General features: G+C 40.3%; 1 protein-coding gene across 3 annotated transcripts in view; it reads left to right on the top strand.

The window, feature by feature from the left end:
• wdr27 (WD repeat domain 27) overlaps nt 1-27,360 on the top strand; it is a 98,531-nt gene that overhangs the window by 18,691 nt on the left and 52,480 nt on the right. For all 3 annotated transcript variants that reach the window (XM_057849057.1, XM_057849054.1, XM_057849056.1), the window contains exons 13-21: nt 4,431-4,500; nt 5,278-5,343; nt 5,415-5,518; nt 5,627-5,716; nt 6,245-6,366; nt 11,369-11,502; nt 13,046-13,143; nt 13,523-13,644; nt 23,152-23,249. In XM_057849057.1, coding sequence (XP_057705040.1) covers nt 4,431-4,500; nt 5,278-5,343; nt 5,415-5,518; nt 5,627-5,716; nt 6,245-6,366; nt 11,369-11,502; nt 13,046-13,143; nt 13,523-13,644; nt 23,152-23,249 — 904 coding nt within the window. The remainder of the gene's footprint in view (nt 1-4,430; nt 4,501-5,277; nt 5,344-5,414; nt 5,519-5,626; nt 5,717-6,244; nt 6,367-11,368; nt 11,503-13,045; nt 13,144-13,522; nt 13,645-23,151; nt 23,250-27,360) is intronic.

The following is a 27,360-nucleotide window of genomic DNA, read 5'->3' as shown; positions in this document are numbered from 1 at the left end:
ATTAAAACTCGATTCATAACACAATTAATAATAATATTATTATCATTATTTCGATTTATATTTCTAATTTATTTGTTATGAAATGTGTAATTGCTATTTGTAATTGTATCAGCAGTATTTATTAAGGATTTAGTGTAGTTTTTTTGGGCTTCTCATGGGAAAATCCCGCTCGACATACGACCATTTATACTTACAAACCAGCTACTGGAACGATTTAAATTTGTATGTAAACGTACCACTGTAATAGCTATATAAGCCTACTATTAACATGACTAAGTTGGCTACAAATACATAATGAGCCTTCATGATTAAATGTTTATTTTCCCTGCAGTGCATCCTATACAGAATGAGGCACCACGTGACTACTCTGTTATACGATGCCACCTCAAGTTGAACTTCATTACAATATTAATGAATTAGAATCATGTTTGCCCTCCAACAGAAACCATATTATAACAAAAAATATATGCCCCTCCAACTCCTTTTTACATTTTCAAACATTTTTGAAAAAGCTCCAGGAAAGCCACTAGGGCAGCGCTAAACAGCCGCATATGGCTCTAGAGCCACGGGGTACTGAGCCCCGCTCTAGTTGGACGGTGGTTCTCCTTGGTATTTATGTTTCTCTCATGAGAGGTGGTGGTGGTGGGTGGACAAGGTTAACATTATCCTGACTCCCTACAGCTGTATTGAGGAGAGCTCCTGAGCCACGAGAGATGTACTGCACGACTGCTATGTCAGACCCAAAGCCACAAGCATTTACTGACTAATGCAGCTTTAATCACACTGTGTTATTAAGTATATCTGCAGAATTTAAACATGTTAAAGCAGAAGCTTCTCAAGCTCTTGGAAAAGAAAACATTATTCCATTGTATGTCTGGAAGCAGCCTGCAGGAGCTCATTTCACCATTATGACGTAAACCTGATGGACAGGATGACTCATAGCTTTAGTCCAATGTTTTTATCTGCAATTAATGCATAATTTTGTTTAAAAAGTTTGAGGAAAACTTGGAGCTTGTTCTTTCCTTTTAGAAGAACGTCACCACACCACTGTTGTTGAATTAAAATTATATTTGAGTTTATTTTATTTAGGATTTTTTTAAATCCTTGCATTTATTGAGAAAGGGGTTCAGTTGGCTCTGTTGCTTCACACTATGAATGTGGCAAGTATCACAGTTACACCAAAGAAATTACCGCCATCAAACAGCTAATGCAGTGCGTCTTAATTATTTTCTGTTACGCCCCCCCACAGGAAGACGTAAACGTTTCGCACCCCCGCCCCCAACTCTCTGCCGCTACTGTAAATAGTATCATAGTATAAAATTATTATTATTACAAGTACAGCTCTGCATAACATTGTGTCATTTTTAATATTAAAGAGAAAAAGTCATATAGATCAACTTACAATAAAGTAAACTTTATTAACATTGCTTTGTTTGTCACAGAAAAGACTTAAAGTGCATCAATTTGCCAGAATTAAAAAAAAAAAAAAAAAAAAAAAAATCACATTCTAACTGTAAAAATACACTCAAGGTACATTTTTTGACCATTTCATACTAAAAAATGAAATTTAATAAACCCCAAAAATATTCATAATTTCTAATTAATTTGATACATTAACTTATGAGAACAATATGCCAAACAATTTGACCCGAAAAACAAAAACAGAACAAAAACGACAGTGTGCTGCAGGCAGTATCCAGCTCCTTTGCTATGGTGTGTTTTTTTTTTTTACACTGAGCAAATTGGTATGCTACCTTATATGATGCTTACAGTGCTCACTGGTTTACTGATGTAACACTGACAAAGCGTGATGATTGTTGGCAATTTTCAGCATGTTTTCACTGAAAAAAAAATCAAGCGGCTTATCAATGTGACAGAAGTATAATGTGTGTTAAATTACATCTTAATTGATTTGACTTCCTGCTGTCTGCTGCAAACATTTTAGACACAGTAAACAGACTGGTCTTTCCTCATCTACCACTATATTAAAAGGCAAAGGAAAACGCTACATACGCTTCTTCATATTTCCTAGTCTTAGCTCTTCATATCTCTAGTGCTCTTTGCTGTGTGCTCTTGTTTTGTTCAAAAATACTGCGTGCACTCTGAAAATGAGAGTGCCACTGGCAATCACAGAGTGGATGTGCAATTACACTTTATTCTAATACGGCAAAAAACTATGTCACACGCGCCACCCACGGCATCGCTCTGAACCAAGAGCGTAGGTTTGGTCTCAACATTGGTATGGACGATATAACAGCATAACCAGCATGTACACATTTTCTGGGAATGGGACATTAATAAAACCAAACAGATTAGGTGAAAGGGGGTCAGAGTTACATTTCCCACGTATCGGAACCTATTTAATTGATAGGCTAGATGATCAATGAAAAAGAAATATAGTGGTTCAACAGCGGTCATGGCTACATTCCTCACGAATATGAATCCAATTAGTTGATAGGCTAAATTATCAATGCAAAATAAATCTGTATTGACTTATACTAACTTTCATGGGTATTGGTTCAGATGATACACTGTTCAATTCAAACCTATGTTTTCAAAAACTACTAAAGAAACATTATGAAAACTTCCAGAATAAATGTGGATTTTATTAGCAAATTTAAATTGTAATATTTGAACATAACTGAAATTACATTAACATACACATTAAACACAAATTTGTTATAATCTCTTAACTATACAGGAATGCAAAAAATAAAATTTTGTTTCAAACCCACTCAACATAGTCTGTCTAAATAAATAAATTAAATATAACTGAAAAACTTCTTATTTAGGGGATAACAATAGTAAAGAAAAATGAAGCCTTCCTTCAGGTAACTCAACCAAAAAAATAAAAACTTCGACTATAAATAATGTATGATTATCCTAAAAAAAATGTCTGCATAGGCTGCAAATGAAAATATTTTTAAATAGATAATGTAGAAAATACAAAAAATACATTTTATTTATTTTTAACCTGTCCTGTTCAGCTGCTTGACACGGAGAATGGGAATTAAATAAAATACATTTTAAATGAATGCAAGTCATTAACCAATGAAATGTGCGTTCGGGGGGGATGGACTGGCACATTCAACAAGTGAAAAGGGGTAAACGTAAGTCTGAACATAATGAAAATAATTCACCTAATAATGGTAGGGTCAATTCTATTCTTACAACATATGGGAAGACAATCCAAATTATCTATATAGCTGAACTCATTATCAAATGCAAATAAGGTTGCTTAAAAGTTGGTGAGGACGATTTGAACATCGTGAAAGGTAGTGTTATGCCCTTACCGTCCCAATGCAAACCTTCGGCCTTGCTCTGCACCCTCTAGGGAGGCGTGCCCCACTATTTGAGAAGTACTGAGCTAATGTATTTTCGTCATCCAATAAAAAGTGTCTAAATTAAATCCTATTTTTATCCCAAATTTTAGAATGCTGCTCCCATTGTTTATTTTTTTAATATTTTAAACTCTAGGAAATATAAAAGATGTGGTAATTTATATACAGCACTGGAAGTCACTGATGGTGTAGTTGTGTTTCCTACTCAATGACTGCTTCGATGTGGGTGAATTGTTGCCGACCATTTTGGTTTGACCAGGTTAAAGCCTGACTTCCCCCCGATGTTAGCTGGTATAGGCTGTAGCGACTAGTTTCTCTGAACACGAGATGTTAAAAATGGATGGATGGTACCGTAATTTATATACTTGTAATATCATGAATTATTATCTTTGTGTTCTTGGATCACATTCACCTTGTCATTTATGTCCTGTGCTTTATCTTCTGATAATATTTCTCAAGAGATACTCAGAGTCTCTGTTAAATCAATCATTTTCACATGTTAAAAATCCCAGAATTTAATATATTTATGTTCGTCCAAAGAGTTTAATGAAGCATGACCTTTAGTCCCACAGATGCTATGGATTGTTGGGTAAACTGAGTACATTTTCCAGGAATGAATTGACTGAAATAACACTGATAGATTTATATATTTTCTCTTCTAGTCTTCCATGTACATGAGTTACTTTTGTAAATTTAATAGCTCATGCAATAGTCTGTCATACATTTTACAACTCAATTCTGTATTTTCTTTTCACAGTGAGTGATGAAAGACATTTGAAAGGGTTTTGTCTGTTTTATTCATTTAAAGAACATACCTTCAGAAATATTCATACTAAACCACATTTAACCAAGTGATATACAGTACATATATAATCTAACTAAAATATAGACAGCAACACTGTGTTGCTCTGTAGAACTTTAAGTAGCTTTTTTGGGGTAACCCTTTTCACATCTGATCGTGTAATTTGATACTTTTTGTATTCATCATGTACTGTTTTTTATTACATGAATTATGTGAATAAATCTCCTTTAAAACAAAAGAAGGATAGGAAACAGAAAAAGAACTTTGTTTTATTTTTTTCCCCATAGGTGGGATAAAGGAACAGCCCCTAGTCTTCAACTCAAAGGTGAAATCATCTGGATATACAAGCTCCCCAAGGTAGCGTAGTAAGGATTGATAATATTAAATGTATGCTTGTAAATTGAAGTCAAACTAATTTACTTTGACCTTACTTAGTGGAGTTGGAATCACTCCTCCATGTTTCACACTCGGACCCATAATATTCTCAATTCAACCTCAAGCCTGTTTATTGTTATATCTAATACCCATACTTCTGCCATAAGGTGGTACCTCTACATATCTCTTGTTACGCAAGGAATTTCAGTATACTAAAGGCAAAAATACAGGATGGCTGGTACTCACAGCTCCAGTTTACTGCCTAACATCCAACTGGCTAAGAGGGACCTCTACTGAAAGTGAATGTGTGTATCCCAGCATTCTCTTCATTCACCCCTCGTGTTCCGACAGTCTTACATGAGTGTGTGAACTTTTATTCTTTATTTATTTTATTTTTTTTACATGATGCAAACCTTAAATTTTATATTTATTGTGGATTAATCTAATTATAACATGTATTATTATTATTATTATTATTATTATTTTTTTTTTTTACATGTTTTGATGCATTATAAAAGATTTATGTCTGAATTTTGGGGGACTTGGGACTGATTAGGGCATTTACATGGAAAACGCGTCTCTACTTAGAGAATTTTCAAGTTACGAAACTACTTCCAGAACCAATAAATTTTGCAAGTAAAGGTACCACTGTATTTGTATTTAGGTTTTTTTCAACCAACCTTTCAAAATCACTCCCAAAATTGTTCTTCAACAAATCCTTGTTAATTTTAAGTAAAGCATTTTCTGCTTTTACCATAGAAAACTTCTATTTTCACCCATAATATCAGCCGAGAAAGGTCAGTCCTCTAGGAAAACCAAAAAGAAGTAAGTGTTTAATATTATTCTTAAAGATATACAGTATGTATATATTTTTCTAATATTTTTTTTTCAATTAGGGGCTTACTCCTTAAAGATTACCCAGAGGACATTGCACCACCTACTGTTCTTCGTGCCCATCTAAGTATTACAAACAAGCCGGTCTATTGCATTCAGTATTCAGGTGAGGATTAAAATCTGTAATCTCAATATAATAATGTTTTTAGATTTTCAAAAGCTATTTGTTATTTTTGCATAACAATTAATCAGTCTTTTAAAATCTTCATCCTAGGTGATGGAAAGCAAATCCTGTGTGGTCTTGGTGACAACTCAGTGTTGTTGTACAAGTCTTCCCTTACAGGCAATCCAGCTGTCTATACAGGTACATAGAACTCATAATCAATCAAAATGTGTTGTTTTACATAAGCATCATCTCCTGGTTCTTTTTTTTTTTCTCCTATTTTCCCCCCAATTGACCCTGAGAAGTTGCAAACATTCTTTTGTAGTTCACCATATATCCTTTCATTAAGTAGTAATCCTTTAAAGAGACAGGGAGGATAAATAATATGATGATTTATTAAAAGAGAAGTATGAAAAATCTTCTTCGGGCTACTTTAAATACCTTTGAAATGGATCTTTGGCTTGAGATGAACCACCTCACTTTATACAGTCACTAAAGTATAAATGTCAAACTTCAAGATAAAGACTTTTTTTTAAAACCACAGCTGCTTAGTGTTATTTTTAAGTGAGGGTGAGGTACAGTTGAGAAATATACCAAAAGCATCAAAAGAGGGCAGCACAGACACATCGATCAATTTCGGATGTCTAAGGGAAGCAGTAATCCCTTCCGTCCAAAGTTGTTCCACATGATTTTATTCTTCTGATTACGAAAAGCTTTCTCTGTTTTAAGGACATGACAAGCCAGTGAACAGTGTGAGCTGGAGCCTCAACAGACAGTCCTGGTTAAGTGCCTCACATGATCAGACATTACGACTTTGGTCTCAAGACATCCCAGAGCCTGTTGTTATCATGGTAAATGTCATATACTCCACCCGACAATGATACTTGCGGTCTACTGTGTCATTTCACCACCCTGGACCTGACCGCTAAGATGCTTTTTGCATATCTATGCAAAAACAAAGGCTACGTGATCATTTACAAATAGGCAATTCAGACAGAAACAGAAACCAGACTCTCCTTTTTTCTCTTTTTAGTGTAATGACTGATAAAAATTAAATGACTATTAAAAAATAGGAATTTGTCGAATAAAGTCTTGTGTAGTTTTGTTCAAATCGAGAAATCCAATACAGATGCTAAGACATTAACAAAACATTCAACGTCTATTGCTTATTGTGTGCCTATAAAATGCCATATCTGTCTTTTTACTATCTTAAAAAGCATAAAGAATCATCACCTTATCGTGGTGGAGGGGTTTGCGTGTCTCAATGATCCTAGGAGCTATGTTGTCTGGGGCTTTAAGCCCCTGGTAGGGTCACCCATGGCAAACAGGTCCTAGGTGAGGGGCCGGACAAAGTATGGCTCAAAAAGACCCCTTATGATGAGCAACATAAATGAACCCCGGTTTCCCTTGCCCGGACGCGGGTTACCGGGGTCCCCCTCTGGAGCCAGGCCTGGAGGTGGGGCTCGAAGGCAAGCGTCTGGTGGCCGGGCCTGTCCCCATGGGGCCCGGCCGGGCTCAGCCCGAAAAGGCAACGTGGGTTCCCCTTCCCATGGGCTCACCACCTGTGGGAGGGGCCAAAGGGGTCGGGTGCGTAGGGAGTTGGGCGGCAGCCAAAGGCGGGGGCCTTGGCGGTCCGACCCCCAGCTGCAGAAGCTAACTCTTGGGACATGGAATGTCACCTCTCTGGCAGGGAAGGAGCCTGAGCTGGTGTGTGAGGCAGAGAAGTTCCGACTAGATATAGTCGGACTTTCCTCCACACACAGCTTGGGTTCTGGTACCAATCCTCTCGAGAGGGGTTGGACTCTCTTCCACTCTGGAGTTGCCCATGGTGAGAGGCGCCGGGCAGGTGTGGGCATGCTTATTGCCCCCCGGCTTGGCGCCTGTACGTTGGGGTTTACCCCGGTAGACGAGAGGGTAGCCTCCCTCCGCCTTCCGGTAGGGGGACGGGTTCTAACTGTTGTTTGCGCTTATGCACCGAACAGCAGTTCAGAATACCCACCCTTTTTGGAGAACCTTGGAGGGTGTGCTAGAGAGCGCCCCCTCTGGGGACTCCCTCGTTCTCCTGGGGGACTTCAACGCTCACGTGGGCAACGACAGTGAGACCTGGAGGGGCGTGATTGGGAGGAACGGCCCCCCGATCAGAACCCGAGTGGTGTTCTGTTATTGGACTTCTGTGCTCGTCACGGTTTGTCTATAACGAACACCATGTTCAAACATAGGGGTGTCCATATGTGCACTTGGCACCAGGACACCATAGGCCGCAGTTCGATGATGGACTTCGTAATCGTGTCATCGGACTTGCGGCCGCATGTTTAGGACACTCGGGTGAAGAGAGGGGCGGAGCTGTCAACTGATCACCACCTGGTGGTGTGTTGGCTCCGATGGCGGGGGAAGATGCTGGCCAGACCTGGCAGGCCCAAACGTCTTGTAAGGGTCTGCTGGGAACGTTTGGCAGAATCCCCTGTCAGAAAGAGTTTCAACACCCACCTCCGGCAGAACTTCTCCCTTGTCCCGGGGGATGTGGGGGACATTGAGTCCGAATGGGCCATGTTCCGCACCTCCATTGTTGAGGCGGCCGATCAGAGCTGTGGCCGTAAGGTGGTTGGTGCCTGTCGTGGCGGCAATCCCCGAACCCGCTGGTGGACACCAGCGGTAAGGGATGCCGTCAAGCTGAAGAAGGAGGCCTATCGGGCCTTTTTGGCCTGTGGGACTCCGGAGGCAGCTGACAGGTACCGGCTGGCCAAGCGGACTGCGGCTTCGGCGGTCGCCGAGGCAAAAACCCGGACATGGGAGGAGTTCGGCGAGGCCATGGAAAACGACTTCCGGACGGCTTCGAGGAAATTCTGGTCCACCATCCGGCGCCCGAGGATAGGAAATCAGTGCACCATTAACGCTGTGTATAGTGAAGATGGTGTGCTGCTGTCCTCGACTCGGGACGTTGTGAGCCGGTGGGGAGATTACTTCGAGGCCCTCCTCAATTCCACCTACACGCCTTCCTTTGAGGAAGCAGAGTCTGGGGACTCCGAGGTGGGCTCTTCGATCTCTGGGGTTGAAGTCACTGAGGCGGTTGGAAAGCTCCTCGGTGGCAAGGCTCCGGGGGTAGATGAGATCCGCCCGGAGTTCCTAAAGGCTCTGGATGTTGTAGGGGTGTCGTGGCTGACACGTCTCTACAACATCGCGTGGACATCGGGGACAGTGCCTCTGGATTGGCAGACCGGGGTGGTGGTCCCCCTTTTTAAGAAGGGGGACCGGAGGGTGTGCTCCAATTATAGAGGGATCACACTCCTCAGCCTCCCCGGTAAAGTCTATTCAGGGGTGCTGGAGAGGAGGGTCCGTCGGGAAGTCGAATCTCAGATTCAGGAGGAGCAGTGTGGTTTTCGTCCCGGCCGTGGAACAGTGGACCAGCTCTACACCCTCGGCAGGGTCCTCGAGGGTGCATGGGAGTTCGCCCGATCAGTCTACATGTGTTTTGTGGATCTGGAGAAGGCGTTCGACCGTGTGCCTCGGGGAGTCCTGTGGGGGGTGCTCCGGGAGTGCGGGGTACCGAGCCCCTTGGTAAGGGCTGTTCGGTCCCTGTACGACCGGTGTCAGAGTTTTGTCCGCATTGCCGGCAGTAAGTCGAATTCGTTCCCAGTGAGGGTTGGACTCCGCCAAGGCTGCCTTTTGTCACCGATTTTGTTCATAATTTTTATGGACAGAATTTCTAGGCGCAGCCGAAGCGTTGAGGGCGTCCGGTTTGGTGACCTCAGCATTGAATCTCTGCTTTTTGCAGATGATTTAGTGCTGTTGGCTTCATCAAGCCGTGACCTCCAACTCTCACTGGAGCGGTTCGCAGCTGAGTGTGAAGCGGTTGGGATGAAGATCAGCACCTCCAAATCCGAGACCATGGTCCTCAGTCGGAAAAGGGTGGAGTGCCCTCTACGGGTCGGGGATGAGATCCTGCCCCAAGTGGAGGAGTTCAAGTATCTTGGGGTCTTGTTCACGAGTGACGGTAGGAGGGAGCGGGAGATCGACAGGCGAATCGGTGCAGCGTCTGTAGTAATGCGGACTCTGCACCGGTCCGTAGTGGTAAAGAAGGAGCTGAGCCGAAAGGCAAAGCTCTCGATTTACCAGTCGATCTACGTTCCTACCCTCACCTATGGTCACGAGCTTTGGGTCGTGACCGAAAGAACAAGATCCCGGATACAAGCGGCCGAAATGAGTTACCTCCGCAGGGTGTCCGGGCTCTCCCTTAGAGATAGGGTGAGAAGCTCGGTCATCCGGGAGGGACTCGGCGTCGAGCCGCTACTCCTCCGCGTAGAGAGGAGCAAGCTGAGGTGGCTCGGGCATCTGGTTCGGATGCCTCCCGGACGCCTCCCTGGAGAGGTGTAGAGGTGTGCAAAATTTCCGATTCTTAGATTATTCGCGATTCGGCCGTGGAAGATTCGAGAACGATTCACAAACATCCAAATTCCGATTATTAAAATATGCGAAGTAAAGCGGAAGTACACAACACTCAGCGCGCCGCGCGGTCTTCGGGACAGAACGGAGCGAGAGTAGCTAAACATCATGCTTCCCATTACCCGGCCCCTCGGGTAATGCCAATGCTCAACTCACGGCTCTAGCTCAACTCATGCAACGAGATAAAAAACACAACAACATACCTGACTGCTGCCGAAAAGCTGCTAGAAAAGTACATCCGTATATAATGTTACGGTGGATATCATTTATATAGGACTAGATGCATTATAGCTTTGGTAGTGTTAGCAGCACATCTACAAAAAGCTAGATGCAGGAGTTATAAACGGCCGCCATCTTAAAGCAGTACACTTCCCTGCAAGGCTGTTGTAGCGAACCTTCCAGCAAACCTAATTAACTTTTTATCTAAAATACTCCTAAATCGGTAAAATATTGAATTGAATCTATCTTTACAATAGTTTTAAAACTTTCACATGTCGAAAGTAGACAAAAGGGAAATTATGGAATAACGGGAGCAATTTTAACAAATTTAATGGTTGATTCACAACATTAAATTAACTGAATGTAGTTTAAAGCTGCTGATACAGAATGGGGACTGGAGTTTTTTATTTAATGTTATTTTTGTATATTTGTTTACTGCTATATGTTAACTTGATACTGACATAGTAGTGTGGTTTAGCCTGAGAGTATTTTTGACCAATTTTGGAACTAATGTACAAAACATTAAAAAAAAAAAATAATAAAGAGAAAAAAAAAGGAGGTGAGTGCATCAATAATCGTTTTATAATCGAATCCGAGCCTCTGAATCGTAATCGTAATCGAATCGTTTGGTGCCCAAAGATTCCCAGCTCTAGAGAGGTGTTCCGGGCATGTCCCACCGGCGGGAGGCCCCGGGGACGACCCAGGACACGCTGGAGAGACTATGTCTCTCGGCTGGCCTGGGAACGCCTTGGGATCCCGCCAGAGGAGCTGGTTGAAGTGGCTGGGGAGAGGGAAGTCTGGGCTTCCCTGTTAAAGCTACTGCCCCCGCGACCCGACCCAGGAACAAGCGGAAGATAATGGATGGATGGATGGAAAAAGCATAAAGAATTACTCTGCATGTCGAGTACTGGTTGCAGATTAAAAATGAAAAAACTTGAGTTTGCAAACACGAAAGCAATGAATTGTTGGCGCCTTAAAAGGCTATAACCCAGACAAAACAAGATTGGTCTTCTCTGTTTAATTAACAGTCATGAAAAGAGCCCTCCCCGTGACTTTCGTGAGGGTAAACCTTATAGATGATGGATGGATGATAGAAGTTAAACATTTTTTTTTTCGCTACACTGTCACATTGTGTTCACATTTGAATGTACACGAAGTAAACTCTCAGTTATCTCCTATGTTGTTTTCTTTCAGGGTAAAAATATGTTCTCTAAACATATCAAAGCTGCCCAGTTTTATTACCTGGACAAGTTTTTGCTTGTAGCATCTGGAGACTCCCTGCAGTTGTATTTGTATCATGTGGATGCCACACATGATGACATCAAGAGGTAATATGGGATTTGGTGTTCCAATATATGCTTTGTCTGAATATTGTACAATGAACCATGTCGGGAATGTTTAGGTAAATTCTGAATTGTGCTATTTTATGGGTCGATATGTGATTTACAGTAATGACATAAGGTAATATATGAGTTAGATTTTCCATTATTCAAGCTTTAGGGGGGAAGGTCAGAATTTTTTACATTAGGCTTAATCTTCGAGTTAGCGGGAGTTTAATTAGTTGGTGGAGTTTGTTTCAACAAATTCCATGCAATTAGTTTGTTATTTATTAGTTTCAGGGCTCCAGAGTGGTCAGAAGGGAACCTGGCCTTTCAGCCAGATTGCTGGAATCACGCCAGCCGAAACGCGCTAGCGCAATTCCAGCTGCCCGGGCCGGCAGAAGCCCGACAACCCAGCCAAAAGGCCAGTTTCAGCGTGTTCACCTTAGTCTCAACCCCTCATTCTGATTCCATTTTGAAAGCTGGAAAAAGGCTTCGAAACACAAGTTGACAATTTATCCAGGTTGACAGCGATCATACAGCACAGAGAGACCCAGGCGCCAAGGCAAACTGGATACAGGGTCACCATATATTAAGTAAACAAAAGATTCCTGAGAAAAATGACAACGATTAGTTAAACATTCAGTCTTTTAAAGGCTCTGGTGAGGTGGGCTGTGGTGCGGAAGAAGGGTGTGTTTGGGCGTTGTTTAGGATTACTGTCTGTTTGTGGATTGGACAGGAAGATTCGGGCGTTACTGTTGTCAGGGCAACGAGACTAAAGGATTTTGTCATCCTCCGTGCCACGTGAGTGCTGAGTGTTCACTTCTCGGTCACGGGTTCCTCTGTGTCAGATGTTCCTTTTGGCAAGACAAGATGTCCCGCCATTTGTTCTGGACTGTCCGGAAGAGTTTATTGCAGGATTTGGTGGTGCAGACGTGGGCTTGTATATGTCTTGCCTATCACCTGGTTGTCAGCGTCAATCTTGCTCAGTTAGCTGCATGACGCACGCGTTGGGCTTCCGTGGTCAGACGGCGTCCTGTATCTTTCTGTCCTTATCTGCCAGTATGAACAGCAACGTTTGTAATCCAGCAGCTCTGCAGGGAAAAAGCTGTCCAGGCAAGCAAGATGAAGTGACGTCACATCAGTTTTTTCACTGCGAATGTTTCTATTGGGAATGAAAGGGACTCCCTATCCCCCAAATCAATCAACCTGACTCACTGTACAGTTTACTCTTTGATCACCACATAGCTTCCTTGAACAGTTAGATCTGTGAATATCATTTTTATTGGCAAGCTAGCAAACCCCATTGACTCGCGCTAGCTGAGCCACTCCGAGGCCCTGAACCCGGCAAATAACTAACAAACTGCACGGAATTTGTTGAAACCAACTCCACCAACTAATTAAACCCTCGCTAACTCAAACATTAATCCTAATTCTGAATTTCACCTTTAATGACTGCTTAAAAAACAACCACTACATTGAAGGGTGTTCATTTGAATTTGAGCACTTTCCTATAAAAACAGATGAATATGCGTGTGTCTGTGTCCCACAGGTATCAGCAGCGAAGTTTCGTCAAATTGTCAAGTTGCTTTTCAACAACCTCAGGAACACATATTACAGATTTGTCTGCTATCAACGATTTCTTCTCCTGTATCCTTTCATTCGATGTTACCGTTTTTATGATAGGACGTGTAGACTCAAGTGTTTTGGTAGACAAATTGAATCTGGCCGCTCAATGTGTAAACAGCTGCCTCTCAATCTTCCTCTGCTGGTTTTACTTTTGATTGTTTTGTCTTTCATATTTCAGTAATATCCTTTTAATCTCATGTCAACTGAGTCCACCAAGAGTCTGAGGCAATGTGATATTATATCATGAGCTTCTGTATTTAACATGCACAATGAAAGTGAAACAGAAAAAAAAAAAATCACCCTTCTTTCTTTTAGATCTTATAGCCTGTTTTCCTTAAATTTAAATTAATTCGGTGCTTTACTTTTCTCCACAATAGCTCCCATAACTTTCCTGACTCAGACATTGTTCTGGCATGTGCTTCCAATCGTTCCATTCAAGTTTTTGACATGAACATAGGTAAAGTTGCTGCAGAGCTGCCTGATGCTCACAGTAAAGCCATCCACTGCATCACACAAAACAAGGTGATTATCCCACTACTTTGCTTACTGTATTTTAGAAGTTCTGGTTCTTGGCAACTTTACTACCCTGGATTGTTTTATTATGTTGTGTGATTGTAATTAAAAATAAAACATATATATATGGCGGAAAACAGTCAGGTGACTTAAACTTCTGCTCTGAGACCCCCAATTTGGCCAAATTTCAAAGTTGTTCTAAATGGATGTGTGATACATCATTAGTAAGCGTAAAATCTCGATTTTCTGCGGGAAGAAAAATTTTGAACTGGAGGGCATTAAAAAAAAAATTAAACCTATAAACCCTAACACGAGGTGAGAGCATGAGAGAGCATAATTAAAGACACCCTGATATTATCGTGTACTTACCTTGTTTCGATCCAAAAACTCAAGACACAGGTGTGAATGGCAACAGCCGGACTTTGGGGGATTTTATGGGTGAAACACGGTAATGTAACAAGGGTCGCAATGCAGAAATCGCAGACATCAAGGAGTGGTCGAGATTTTTTTTTTTCAAATATTTACCCTTTTAAACGTTTTTTTTTTTTCTTTGTTTGGATCGATTATTTATCATCTAAAATATCGGGGAAAATAACAGTAACAGAAAAAAATACAATTAAGTGATAGGAATGCGGTTGATATCTGTGACCTATTTACAGACACAATTTTTTTTCATTGTGACGTAATTTGTTAGAGTAATAGTCTTAAGTTTAAAATCTGTGAGTGAATCATTTTACAAAGTCGTTTTTTTTAACTAAAGATTAGACATCAATTAATGATTCTAAGCTAAAAATGCTGGACATTTTGAACAGTAAATATAATTACTTACCCTCTTTTCATGGCTGGGTTGAAACAGAAGCGGTTGTGTGGTGTCTGTAAACGGGGGTCTCCAGGGTAAAACGGACAAATTAAAACTAGTTCGGGGCCTTAATGCGCCATGAAACTGCTATGGCCGCATATAAACATATTGTTCTATCAAACACAACAGTTGTTTTGGCTTAAAATACAGCAGTTTCTTGTAAAGAGGAGTGCAAGAGCAGAAACTGCTTTTTCAGCCTTGTCTGTGTTTACACAGACAAGACTGAAAAAGCAGTCTGAGGAAGCCTGGGCTTCTGGCTTGGTGGTCATTTCATGGCGCATTAAGCCTCCGAACTAGTTTTAATTTGTCCGTTTTACCCTGGAAACCCCCGTTTACAGACGTCACGCAACTGCTTTTGTTTCAACCCAGCCATAAAACGAAGGTAATTAATTATATTTATTATCCAAAAAGTGTCATTTGTAGCTTAGAATCATTAATTGATGTCTTAATATTTCGTAAAAATAAAAAAAAAAAAAAACTATTCACTCCCATATTTTAAACTTATAAAGAAATTGCGTCAAAATGAAAAAAAATGGTGTCTGTAAAAAAAGTCACGGATATCTACTTCATAACTATCGCATAATTGTACTTTTTTTGTTACTGTTGCATTTTCTCTGATATGTTAGATTATGAATAATCAATACAAAGAAAACTGAAGAGAAAAAAAAAAAAAAAACGTTTAAAAGTGTAAATATACAATAAAGGACATCTCGACCACTGCTTGATGTCCCGAGATTTCTACACCATTTCTAACCATGTTTCATGTAAAATCCCCCAAAAACCCGTCTGTGGCCATTCACATCTGCGTCTTGACACGCGATGATACATGCTACATGGAGTTTTTGGATCGAAACATGGTAAGTACGCGATATTATCACGTTAAAATCATGGCGTTTTTAATTATGCTCTCGCGTGCTCTTACCTCCAGTTAGGGTTTTGCTGTGTAAAAAAAATGTTGTTTTTAAAAATGCCCTCCTGTTCAAAATTTTTCTTCCCCCAGATAATTGAGATTTTAAGCTTTCCAATGATGTATCACACATGCGTATAGGACAATTTTGAAATTTGGCCAAATTGGGGGTCTCAGAATGGAACTTTGAGTCACCTTAGTGTTGTCCACCATATATATACACACACAATATATGTATATGTATGATTAATAAGTACGAGTACGAGTGGGTAGCATTTCAGCTTCACAGTACTGTTCTTGGAGGTTCAGGTTTTGGCTGTCACTTTATTTATTTTGCCATTTTCCAAGGTTTCCTTCCACATTCTACAAAACACGCGTGTACAAATGGTTGTTTACTATATTCCCTTAAATTCGCTGATGACCAGTCAAGGTGTTAGCCAAAGTAAGATAGGACAGGCGCTTTTTCACCTGCAGTCCATGCGGGCTCACAAAGCACACAAGTACACCTGCAGCATCATTTCATGAGGGGAAAGGTTGTTTTTCTTGCTGGTAACATCATACAGAAGAAGAGAACTAGTGAACTAACTGTTTATTCTTCGTGATGTTGTTTATAAAAGAAACATGTTTCTGCTGTAAACTCAGAGGTTTTCTGGTTTTAATAAATACATTTTGATTTTTTAAAATTATTATAAAAGTACACATTTCATTAATACGTTAAGTTTATGTAAAATAAGTGTGCTACTGTCCTCCCTATGAATTTGTTATTGAATTCTATGTATAACAAGGTTCACATGCGATTTATCGCGATTCAAATTTTTAATTGTTGCCCAGCCCGAGGGACTACACATACTTTGCATACTGAGGATGACGCAATTTAGTTACTTCAACATTATACACACTGAAGAATGATAATATTTTGTGATTGCTGTAAAGTACTAATTGCTTTTCAACAAATATAAAGATTTTTAGACTGCTTTCTATTTTTACAAGACATTTATTCCTTCATTCATCTCTCATGCTCCTTATCCCCACGAGGATCGCGGGGGTGCCGAAGCCTATCCCAGCTAACTATGGGCAATGTAAACCTTGAATTGGTTGCCAGCCAATCGCAGGGCACAAGGAGACATTCCCACACACACACACACACACACACACACACACACACACACACACACACACACACACACACACACACACACACACACACACACACACACACACACACACACACACACTCATACCAAAGGACAATTTCATGTTTAACCAGCACACCATACATGTTTTTAGTATGTGGGAGGAAACTGGAGAACCCGGAGTATACTTACGCAGGCACTAGCACAGTGAGAACATGCAAACTCCACACAAGAAGGCAGCAACCCGAGCTTGAACCCTACATCTCAGAAATGTGAGGCAGAAGTGCTAACCAATCTTCTACCGTGCCGCCTTTTACAAGACAGAATGCTGAAATTAATATGGGAAGCTGAACTTTTCCTTTATGTAGTATCATCACACACTGTTTGACATGTTTAATCCTAATCTAATTTATACCACACAGTTTCCACAAACCAATTGAAATTCCCTAGAAGTTATCTAACTGACAATATAAAGTTTAATAATTTAGATCCAACTTTTAATTGAACTAATATATCTAGGTGTTTATAGCTATTAGCTTAGTGATTGGGAAGAGGCAAACCAAACCAATGTCAAGATCAGACCCACACGAAGGAAAAATTATTTGTTTTGGCATCAGTTGGTCGACCATGTTCCATCTTCATCAAAAAGGATAAACTCTTTGGCAGAGTTATGATGTTGCATAAGATGTCTCTGAGTGTTAAGGTGGTTACATAAGTAGCACATTATCTCTGAGGCAGCAAACGTGTGAGTTTGTGGTGTAAATGAGACACTCAGTGGCTAAAAGCTACTCATGGTCATTATCATTCATCTAGCAGTATGATTGAACCCCTGGTTTATTGGAATTACAAATGCCACATGAGATGGCAGGAAGAGATTCCACGCAAGTTGATGGCCTTGGAACGACACTGTTCCATGATCCAATTTGGGTTTCTGCTGCCTTAAACCCACATCACTGTCTTGGACTGGTGTGGGCCCAATTTGCTGTTGTCTAGCAAGTAGACAGCTTGGGCCTGCATCCATAACCATTATTGTGCTCTGAAGAATTTGATTGTGAATCCCTCCTCACGAAAACTATTAATATCTGTGACAAATTTCAACTGGCAATGTCTGCGAATGAGTTACACTAAACAAAGCAAGCATTTTACACATAATAATGAATCATTTCCCTTGACAAAGGTGTGACATTTATAGTGATCATTCTTGAGACCAAATAGCTCACGTGTGTCAAACTGAGAGCGCATGTGACCCTATGCCGGGGGTCGGCAACCCACAGCTCTACAGCCGGACGCGGCTCTTTAACGCTGCCCTAGTGGCTCCCAGGAGCTTTTTCAAAAATGTTTGAAAATGTAAAAAGATGGGGGAGGGAAATACATTTTTTGTAATAATATGGTTTCCGTTAGAGGGCAAACATTAGTGATGTCACGAGGTGCGCCGAGTCTTCAAAGCGTGTGTCGAGTAATGAAGGGACTTTTCTGCGAAGCGCGTACCGAGGCTCGCTTCATTTAGGGGAGGTTCTGAAAATGATGACGTCCGAAGCCTCGCTGCCGAGCTGTACCATGTGGTCGCTTCATGGAGTGCTTTAGATTTGCTGCGCGGTTTGACAGCTCGCCTCCGCCTATCAACATCTCTGCCTGCATTCAAAATGTGGGTGTTAGCAGGAGAGTTGTGATCAGGTGAGAGTTTGGATAATTTGGAGGTGGTTTGGAGAGTAAAAAGTTTAGGTGACTTGAAAGAAGAACACAGTATAGTTGATACTAGGATGACGCCAGCAAGAAAGAGGACTTTTTCTCTGTGGAAAAAAAATTAAAATAAATAAATAAATAAAACAATGAAAATCCCCACCATTTTGTCGCTACATCAATGTCCAAATTGCACAAACATCATCAGTAACCTTTTTCATGTGACACAAACATGTTTACTGTTCTCTCTGATTACGTGTAACGGTTCACGCAAGTCCGTTGTGTCGAAACCTCCCTTTCCTCATGAGGGTGCGCTGGCAGGCAAAGTGGGAAGCCCGGGCTTCTGGCTTGGTGGTCAGAGCATCCGCCTACCGTGCTGGACATGTCGTGTGAGTGAGTTAGAGTTCTGTCCTGGGTACGGATTGCGTCGCACGGCCCAGATCCATGCAACACCGGCGACATGCGCACATGTCATTATAAGAAAAAATAACATTGCACAACCTACCACATTATTATAATGCCATTTATGAAATTATTTTCACACATACACACACTACATTAAAAATATATACATATAGGTTTTACTTCATGAGTAACATATGAGGCTGTGACTGTATGTGGCAACTCCTCTTACTGGACCCAAAATTTCAAATTATTTATAATTTGATGTACGTTGATTTTTGGGGAGCTGCTTGGCACTGCTGACCGACAGGAAACATCATATATTTTATATGAGGTAGTTTATGTTTGCGTTTTTGTTTCGTGTATAGGGCCTTTTTTTTTTTTTTTTTTTTTTTTTAATGATTCAGGGGGTACTGACCCCCCCATACATCATGGTCACTTAGATTATGAGTTTGATCCCATTGTTTTCCACTCTGTGATCCCAGAGTTTTCCACTCTGTGACTGGAAAACAATGAAAAGAAAGTTGAAAAAAAAACCAACAACATTATACTTATGTGATAATCTATGTACATCGAGGATTTGGTCAGACAATATGTTGTTAAATAATACCTTACCAACAGACACACACACACAAATTTACGAATCCCTCATGTGGTTGGGAGACAAATGATTGTGATTGTACAGTTAGCCAGTAGGTGGTTCTGTGGTCACATGAAGCTCCAAGAAATGAACCCTTTCTCGAACCAATTGGCTCAAGTGGTGCAATGCCTCATGAGGCTTCATCTCACCATCACTAGCAAACATTATTCTAATTCAGTAATATTGTAATGAAGTTAAACTTGAAGTGGCATCGTACAACAGAGTAGTCACGTGGTGCATCATTCTCTGTATCAGTGTTTTTCAGCCTTTTCTGAGTCATGGTTTTTACATTGGAAAAAAATCTCATGGCACACCACAAACCAAAAATGTTCCAAAATTACTTTCTGTACAGTTTATTTAATTATGAAATAATTTTTCAATATTTATACTTACTCAGTGTGAAACTTGAGCCAGTATGGATGAACACAATGCCGATATCCTTGCAGGAATCATCGTCAACAGCTCTTAAGTCTCTCTCCGTTTTTATTTTTTATAGCAGTTAGGCTTGAAAAGCTCAGAATTGTCAGACGGGGACTTTAGAAATGTCTTTAACCTCAAGCATCTCACTGACAATGGCTTTGCAGGCATTTAGTATTGCCTCTTTTTTGATTCAGCAACAAGTTTAGCAACAAGTTAACTACCTTTGAGGGCTTTCTCATTTTCCTTTGAAGTGTTTCTCAAAAAAGTTGCCTTTTTTCCCCTCTGTGTTTTCATGGAGACGAACAAAATAGTCAGTCGACTTGATTTGAAATGAGAGCAAATGCAACTGCTCGCGATTTTTAGCCATCAGCTACCTTGCTGTCCTCAACAATGTGTTGGAATAAAACACAGGGGGAGGATTGACGGTCTCAAATATGGATGAAATGGAAAGGACACTTCTGTGTATATTGACACTTGACGACTCTAATCAAATGATGTACAGTAGACGTGCTGGCGTCCACATTTTCGCGGACAGCAAGGTAGCTGATGGCTAAAAATCTGAGCAGTTCTTGAACACGACACGAGAAATACATTGCTCATTTGCACACGCCTGCAAGCTTCTACCTACTCCTCCTTTCCTACTGCAACTTGTAACGCGTGGTAAGTAGGATGTGTGCTTAAAAGTAAAAAAGTTAAAACAGGGCAGAAGCTTCCACTTATGAACATTTATTCACAAAAAAATAATAATAAATCCACCTTGACCACTCGTCACTCGGGAGCTCAGTGGTTCGCACACACATGTTCGCGCTTTGCAGAACTCCAACATAAAAGTAAGCAGCAACAGAAGAAGAACATATTCAATGTAAATAAAGCAGCGCCACCTTGGGTGGATGTCGGGAGGAAGACCATATAAGGAGGTGACTGTTACAACTTCGCCCAATGACGTAAAAAAAAAAAAGCGATATTGAATAACTTCTCGCGGCACACCTGACAATCTCTTATGGCACACTATTGTGCCGCGGCACACCGGTTGAAAAACACTGCTCTATATGATGCATTGCAGGGTGTAGATATATATTTCCTTTTAATCACATGAACATATATCTGTTCATTTCACATCGTCACAAATAATCATTTATTGTCCCCATAGCACAGTGCTTTGCCTGCTTTGTGAATACTGGAGACGAGTACTGTTTTGGTTTCAAGGAGTCTGTCTTGTCCAAGGTCACTGATTTGTCCACAATTTCTGCATTTTAGTGTTTTTCCACTGTTTTCATATATAGGCTGGCTCTATCCTTAATCTGCTATAACAACAAATATAAACTCTATGATCTCGAAGGTCGGGGCAGATCGACTCGGGGGCACCTGCATGGGGCTCTCGGGGATTTTTGTCCTGGCCGACCAGCTTTTAATTACTCTTTGCTTCATAATGTATTTATCTTAAATGATTATGGGGTTCTTTTTGTTCCTGAATCGTGTGTCGTCATCTCCCATTCGTTAAGAGAATAAAATAACCTGTAAAAAGAGAAAATCAACTTCTTTCTTCTTAGGGAAAATAAACATTTAATCATGAAGGCTCATTATGTATTTGTAGACAACTTAGTCATTTTGATCGTAGGCTAATACAGCTCATAGAGTGGTACCACTACATACGAATTTTGATTCCTTTCAGGAACTGGTTTGTAAGTCGAAATGGTCGTATGTCGAGGGGATTTTCCCATAAGAATACATTATAATTCGATTAATTTGTTCCACAGCCCAAAACCTATGCTAAATCTTTTTAAAAAAACTGCTGGTGCAATTACAAATAGCAATTACAATAGCAAAACAAATAAATTAAATACAAATCGGAATATTATTATTATTAATTGTGTAACAAATCGGGTCCTAATGTAGTGGTTGTGTTTTACATGCTGTTCCTGAACGCACCGTGGGATTGACGGCAGAGTGAGAGAGGTGCAGAAGAGTTTTTACTTTCTCTTTTCATGATGTTGATGTCGGCTATGGTGGAGAGTAGCCATGTTGTGTTGCACAAGTTCTGAAATAAATGATTAAAAACCTGACGAAGCTGGCAACTTCCTTGCCGATGTCTTCACAATAATAATTTTCACCTTAATTTATAAGACTAGCGAACAACGAATGTAGGAGGACCGTCGAGATCATAGACATATTCCGGCTGTAATGTCGAGCCAGTTCACTTGACGCACACACAACGCTCATATTTTTCGTTTTCATCTTCATTTCAATGGTAACCCTCACTTTTTTCATTATTTCACCACCTGCACTAACATTGTCGGAACTCATGTTGATTTCTTTCACAAGAAAATCTGTCGTGTGTACGTCTCGCGGGAAAACAATGAAATTGTGACGCTGTCATAAATCGTCGTATTTCGAGCATGTCGAGACAAATAATGAGTCAAATTTTACGTCGGATGTCAAAAGGATCGTATGTCGAGGTACCACTGTATAGATACTGTACATACAGCATGTGTTGCATTTATTATAAGGCTTATGTAAGGCTTTCAATTTTTTGGTGCTTCAGACGTATTTTTTTTTTTTGGTCCGATATGGCTCTCAACATTTTGGGTTGCCGACCCCTGCCTTATGCTATCAAGCTTTCTCGCTTCTGCCTGTTGACCTGTGGATGCTTGGTAGTCTGGATTAGTTAGAGAAACAGCAGCTAGTGACATGGATCAAATTCGTGCGATCAAATATAATGCAAACAGCTGACGTCATTCCTCGCCCTCACAGGTGCCTCGCTGCTGTCACGCCAGCTATTGCGCTGCATCATTGTTGATTCTGTTTTTTCAGCTAAGCTTTTGCGTCAGTGGGTGCCCAAAGGCCTGAGGAGAGAAGGGGGGTTAATACCAGAGAATAACAGAGATAACCCCAACCTGGACACATCGTCTATTCTTTTTCACCATCAATATCCAGAGCAGCATGGGAAGCAACATTTCCCTCTTGAAGTTTCCATCGCCTCCTCAGTAAAAACTCACCTGGAACTCATCAGACCAAAACAGTGCCGGACTTCTCGGAAAACTGAACTGGAAATGCCCTCTCAGACTCCCGTTCTCACACTATTAATGGAAATTTAAACAAAAAAGCCTCTCCCTCTATTTTACACTCACTTATGTATCATCTGATAAGTTGGTAAGGATGTCATGGAATCAGTGTATGTGCTGGGGAAATTGTATATACAACTGAGTGCTATCTCACTGTGGTGGATCAAGAATGGAAAACAAATTGCTGAAAAGAAAACAGCTCACATTCCAGTTTCACTACCATTGGCTTTAATTCTACCTCCTCGCAAACTCTTGTGCGAAGTGGAATGAAAAATTTGGAAGCCGTTTGCTTATACAGGCTATATTGCAAAAGTATTTTCCAGTACTTGATATTCTAAGAAGCTAAGTCGCAAACTATTTGAGTCATGTGTTTCCTGACGAGGCATTTTTGTCTATTTGCTTATATTTCATAGGGCTCAATGTTCAGCACACAGGCACCAGACTTGTATAACCTCTTCCTCACCAGTGCAGTCACGGATGGCGTGAAGCTGTGGGACCTCCGCACACTTCGGTTAGTGTAAAGATTCTTTGTTGTTGGAATAATTGGAGTTGACAATGTTATTTCTTGGTTTGTTTTTCCTGAGTCAGACAATAGCAGCACAATTCAATACATACAGAATAACACAAATTGAATTGTTACCGCAAAACCCCCCTGAAAGGTTCTGGTCAGAAATATACTACCCTTTTAGTCTTTTAGACAACTGGTTTAAAATTACAAAAGAAGTTTTATAGTTTGCGTCCTCTTGATTCAGATTCCTATGGCTTTGTTTTAGTCGAACTCTATAAGATTAAACGCGCTCTGCTTGTATGATGGCAGCTAAAGTTTTGTCTTAGTTTTATTTTCTCCCGAGAATGTTGGTTTAATTCCAAATTCTACGTCTTTCATGAACACTGCCCAATGCACTAATAGAATGTGTGGCAAAGCACCGGCAGGTCATGGGATTGTTAGGACAGCTAACTGATAAGACTTTTTCATGAGGTCTGCACTAAAATGTGATATTTTAACTCATATCAGTGTTTTTATTGGCCAAATGAATACTTCATCAAATGAACTGAAACCACTCAACAATATCAAGCTACAAAATACAGCTGGTCCCTGTGTTACGAATGAGTTCTGTTCCTATGCTGGCAACGTGAACCGGATTTCTGCGTAAATCTGAATTAACCCATTAAGTACACCTAAATCCCTCAAAATAACTATCCAAAAACATGTAATATAAGACTGTACTGTCCTAGCCAAGACGTTGGAGCTAAATCCTAGCTAGACAGCGAGCTAAACTGTAATCTTTCCCCACGGTCTCTCACTCGGCTGCTCTACTTCTTCGTGGGAATAAATGTGCTCTTCCTCGTTTGTGCGCTTACGCTCTTCTTTGTGTGCGCAAATACTGTCTTTTTCGTGTGTACATGCGCTCTTACTTGCGTGCGTACTACCTGCTCTACGCTTTCTGCACCAAAATAAAAGCATACATCACAGAACAAAAGTTACATTATAAACATTATAATTTACACATTTTGCCAAAGGGCAGTCATGTTGATAAAATAAAGTAAAAAATAAGATAATGTGAGGTACAATAAGGTACTGCTTACGCGACTAAAAAAACAAAAAAAAAAAACGACTGGAGACAAAATGGCGGTTGACACTACGGCGTCGTTAAGTCGAAATCACGTAAGTCAGGTATGTCGTAACCAGTGTTGTTAATAACGGCGTTAGAATATAACAGGGTTATTGTCTTCAGTATTGAGTAATCTAATTAATTACATTTCTTATCTTGGCACCGCCGTTACCGTTACTGAGGCGGGAAAGGCGTGCGTTACTATGTTGGTTGATTGACGCGAGAAAAGTCTGAGAAAGATGGACTCACAGAGATGAGAGAGCAGAGCAGGAGTGTGGAGGACAAAGCGAGGGTGACACCGTTGCAAACGCGATGCTACTATGCTAGGTGGCTCCAATAATACCTGACTGTAGCCGATAGCCTACAAACTACGACTAGATAACACATATATACAGAACAAGATGCAAATGACAGACACGGCTGCATTAGCAACATGTATAATAAAGAAGTTAGTAAACAGCCGCCATCTTAAAGCAATAGACTTCTCGAGAAGGCTGTTGTAGAGAACCTTCCCAGCGAACCGAAGTAACGTTTTATCGAAAATGCTCCTAAATCGGCAAAATCTTGACTTAAATCTATCTTTAAGTGATGAAATAGTTTCAAAACTTACACGTCAAAAGAAGACAGAAGGGAACTAATGCATTAACGGGAGCAATTTTAACAACTTTAACGGTTGATTCACAACATTAAATGACTTCCACACATAGCACAGGTTACTATCTAGTTATTGCAATATCCGCAATACCCCTGTGTCTAGTTAAGTTTAGGGTAAAGAATTGGGCTAGGGCCATTTGTCCCAAAAAACCCTTTAAACTTTACATTGTGTGACCTGTTTTTTTTTTTTTTTTTTTTTTTTAAAATAACGGAATTACTTTCTGGGAGAAGTCATTTGTAACTGTAATTAATTACTTTTTTTAAAGTAAGATGAACAACACTGGTCGTAACCTGGGAACTACCTGTACTAAAATTCCTATTTCTTGAATTCAAACAAACATTCCGGAGGGTCGTCATATTATTATATATTATGTCAAAATTTGAATCGCTGACATTGTTTTTCTTTCATCTTGCATAAGAAAATAGTTACAGTAATTCATTCAGAGAGAGTCAGATATTCCTTTTGGTCCATCTTAAAGGAATTCTTAGGATTTTTTTTTAACCCTTGTCCCAAATTCAGTTGAAACTCCATTTCTATCTGATAAGTACATTGGCCTGCTTTCTAACTTCTGTGTTTTAGAATTAGCTGGCATGATTTACTCAGGAGATGTCGTCAGTTTTGTTAACCATGAGCCTATAAATCCCTTTGAGACCCTGTTGTGATTAAGGGCTATATAAATGAATGCAGGGGCGTAGGTTTGCTTAGGCACGGTAGGGACATATAACTGCCAACTTTTCAGGATGCTAAGATTGTCCCTACCAACTTTAAAGCAACCTTATTTGCATTATTTAATGACTTCAGTTATATCGGCATAGACTTCATAATGTATTGACAGGACATGGGGCGCGGGCCGATTCATAGGGGGCCACTCTCCGTCAAAGCTGACCTGGAAACACATACAAAGGAATTTTTACGTTAAAAATTCTTGTGAATAAATGCTTAAATCTCTGCATTCTTCATAAATATGGACATAAAACAGTCTCGATTCTTGGTTAAAAGCAAAAAAAACAAAAAAAAAACAGGCAGTTAGCATTTATTTTACGTAAATATTGCGAAGTATAACGCCAATGCTGTAGCGGCAAATTTCTCCCATTGATTTTTTTCACAACGTTTCAAAATCTATGCGTGGTACGAAAAATGTAATAATTACCTTGAATCTTCGAACAAATCACTCCTGAGGCAATCCTTCCTGTTTGTATGCCGTACAGCTTTCGTGTTTGTTTCGACCTAAATGCGGTGTTGGGTCGCTGCATGTGTTTGAGAAGAACCAAAGACCAACTGCGAATAACTGAAGCGGAGTGTGGGACGGCCCCCTACGGAAAGGCGTGCCGCAGTGTCTGGGGAATTGTCCCGTCAATATAATTAAGAATTCTGTGATATAGGTAATTTAGACTGTCTTCCCATATGTTGTAAGGATATAATATACACTACCATTATTAAATGAATTATTTTCATTATGTTGACTTACATTTTCCCCTTTTCACGTGCTGAATGTGCCAGTCCATATTTTCCCCCTCAAATGCACGTTTGATTGGCTGATGACTAATCCTCCCCACCCCCCTCACACACACACACACACACAAGCACTTACAGCCCCGACAGAAATACAACATGTCTACATCATGCCGCCTCCTCTGCTTCCTTTGAAGAGCAGGGATATTACAAGTTTTTTTTCGGCCAGCAGTGGCAACCTCTGTCACCAATGTAAAAAGAGGTCAATGTCACACTACTAGTTTTGCTACTGAAAGTCCGCCTTGCATCAGAGTTAGCATAACATTAAACATTTGCTAACTTGCAAAACTCGAGTGGGAAGGTGCTCAGAAAACGTGTCCTCCTGTATGTGTTTTTGTACTGTTAACATTAATTAAACTGTGAGAAATGCAATGAACTAAAGTTTGCCCCTTCTCCCCAATTTTCATTTTTATTTCATTTATGTGGTTTTAAAGAAGTTCAAAGGAACTTTCATTTCTGTTGAGTTTGGCTGTGCTTGTAGAGAAAAGCAGTAGTGTTTTACTGAAGGAAGGCTCCATTTTTTAATTTGTTTTTGTTATTCCCTGACTAAGAGTTTTTTTCGGTTATATTTAATTTCTATATATAGGCAGACAATGTTGTGATCTTAATACAAATGTTTTTTTGTTTGTTTTTTTTCGCATTCCTGGATAGTTAGATTATTAACAAGTTTGTATTTTTTGTGTATGTTAATTAGGGCTGTCAAGCGATTAAAATTTTTAATCAAGTTAATCACAGCTTAAAAATGAATGAATCGTAATTAATCTCAATTCAAAACATCTATAAAATATGCCATATTTTTCTGTAAATTATTGTTGGAATGGAAAGATAAGACGGATATATAT

Source organism: Corythoichthys intestinalis, chromosome 10 (genome assembly GCF_030265065.1).
Source record: "Corythoichthys intestinalis isolate RoL2023-P3 chromosome 10, ASM3026506v1, whole genome shotgun sequence".
In the NCBI taxonomy this organism is placed as follows: domain Eukaryota; kingdom Metazoa; phylum Chordata; class Actinopteri; order Syngnathiformes; family Syngnathidae; genus Corythoichthys; species Corythoichthys intestinalis.
The sequence above is the reverse complement of the archived record's forward strand: the minus strand, read 5'-3'. Positions and strand labels throughout refer to the sequence as shown.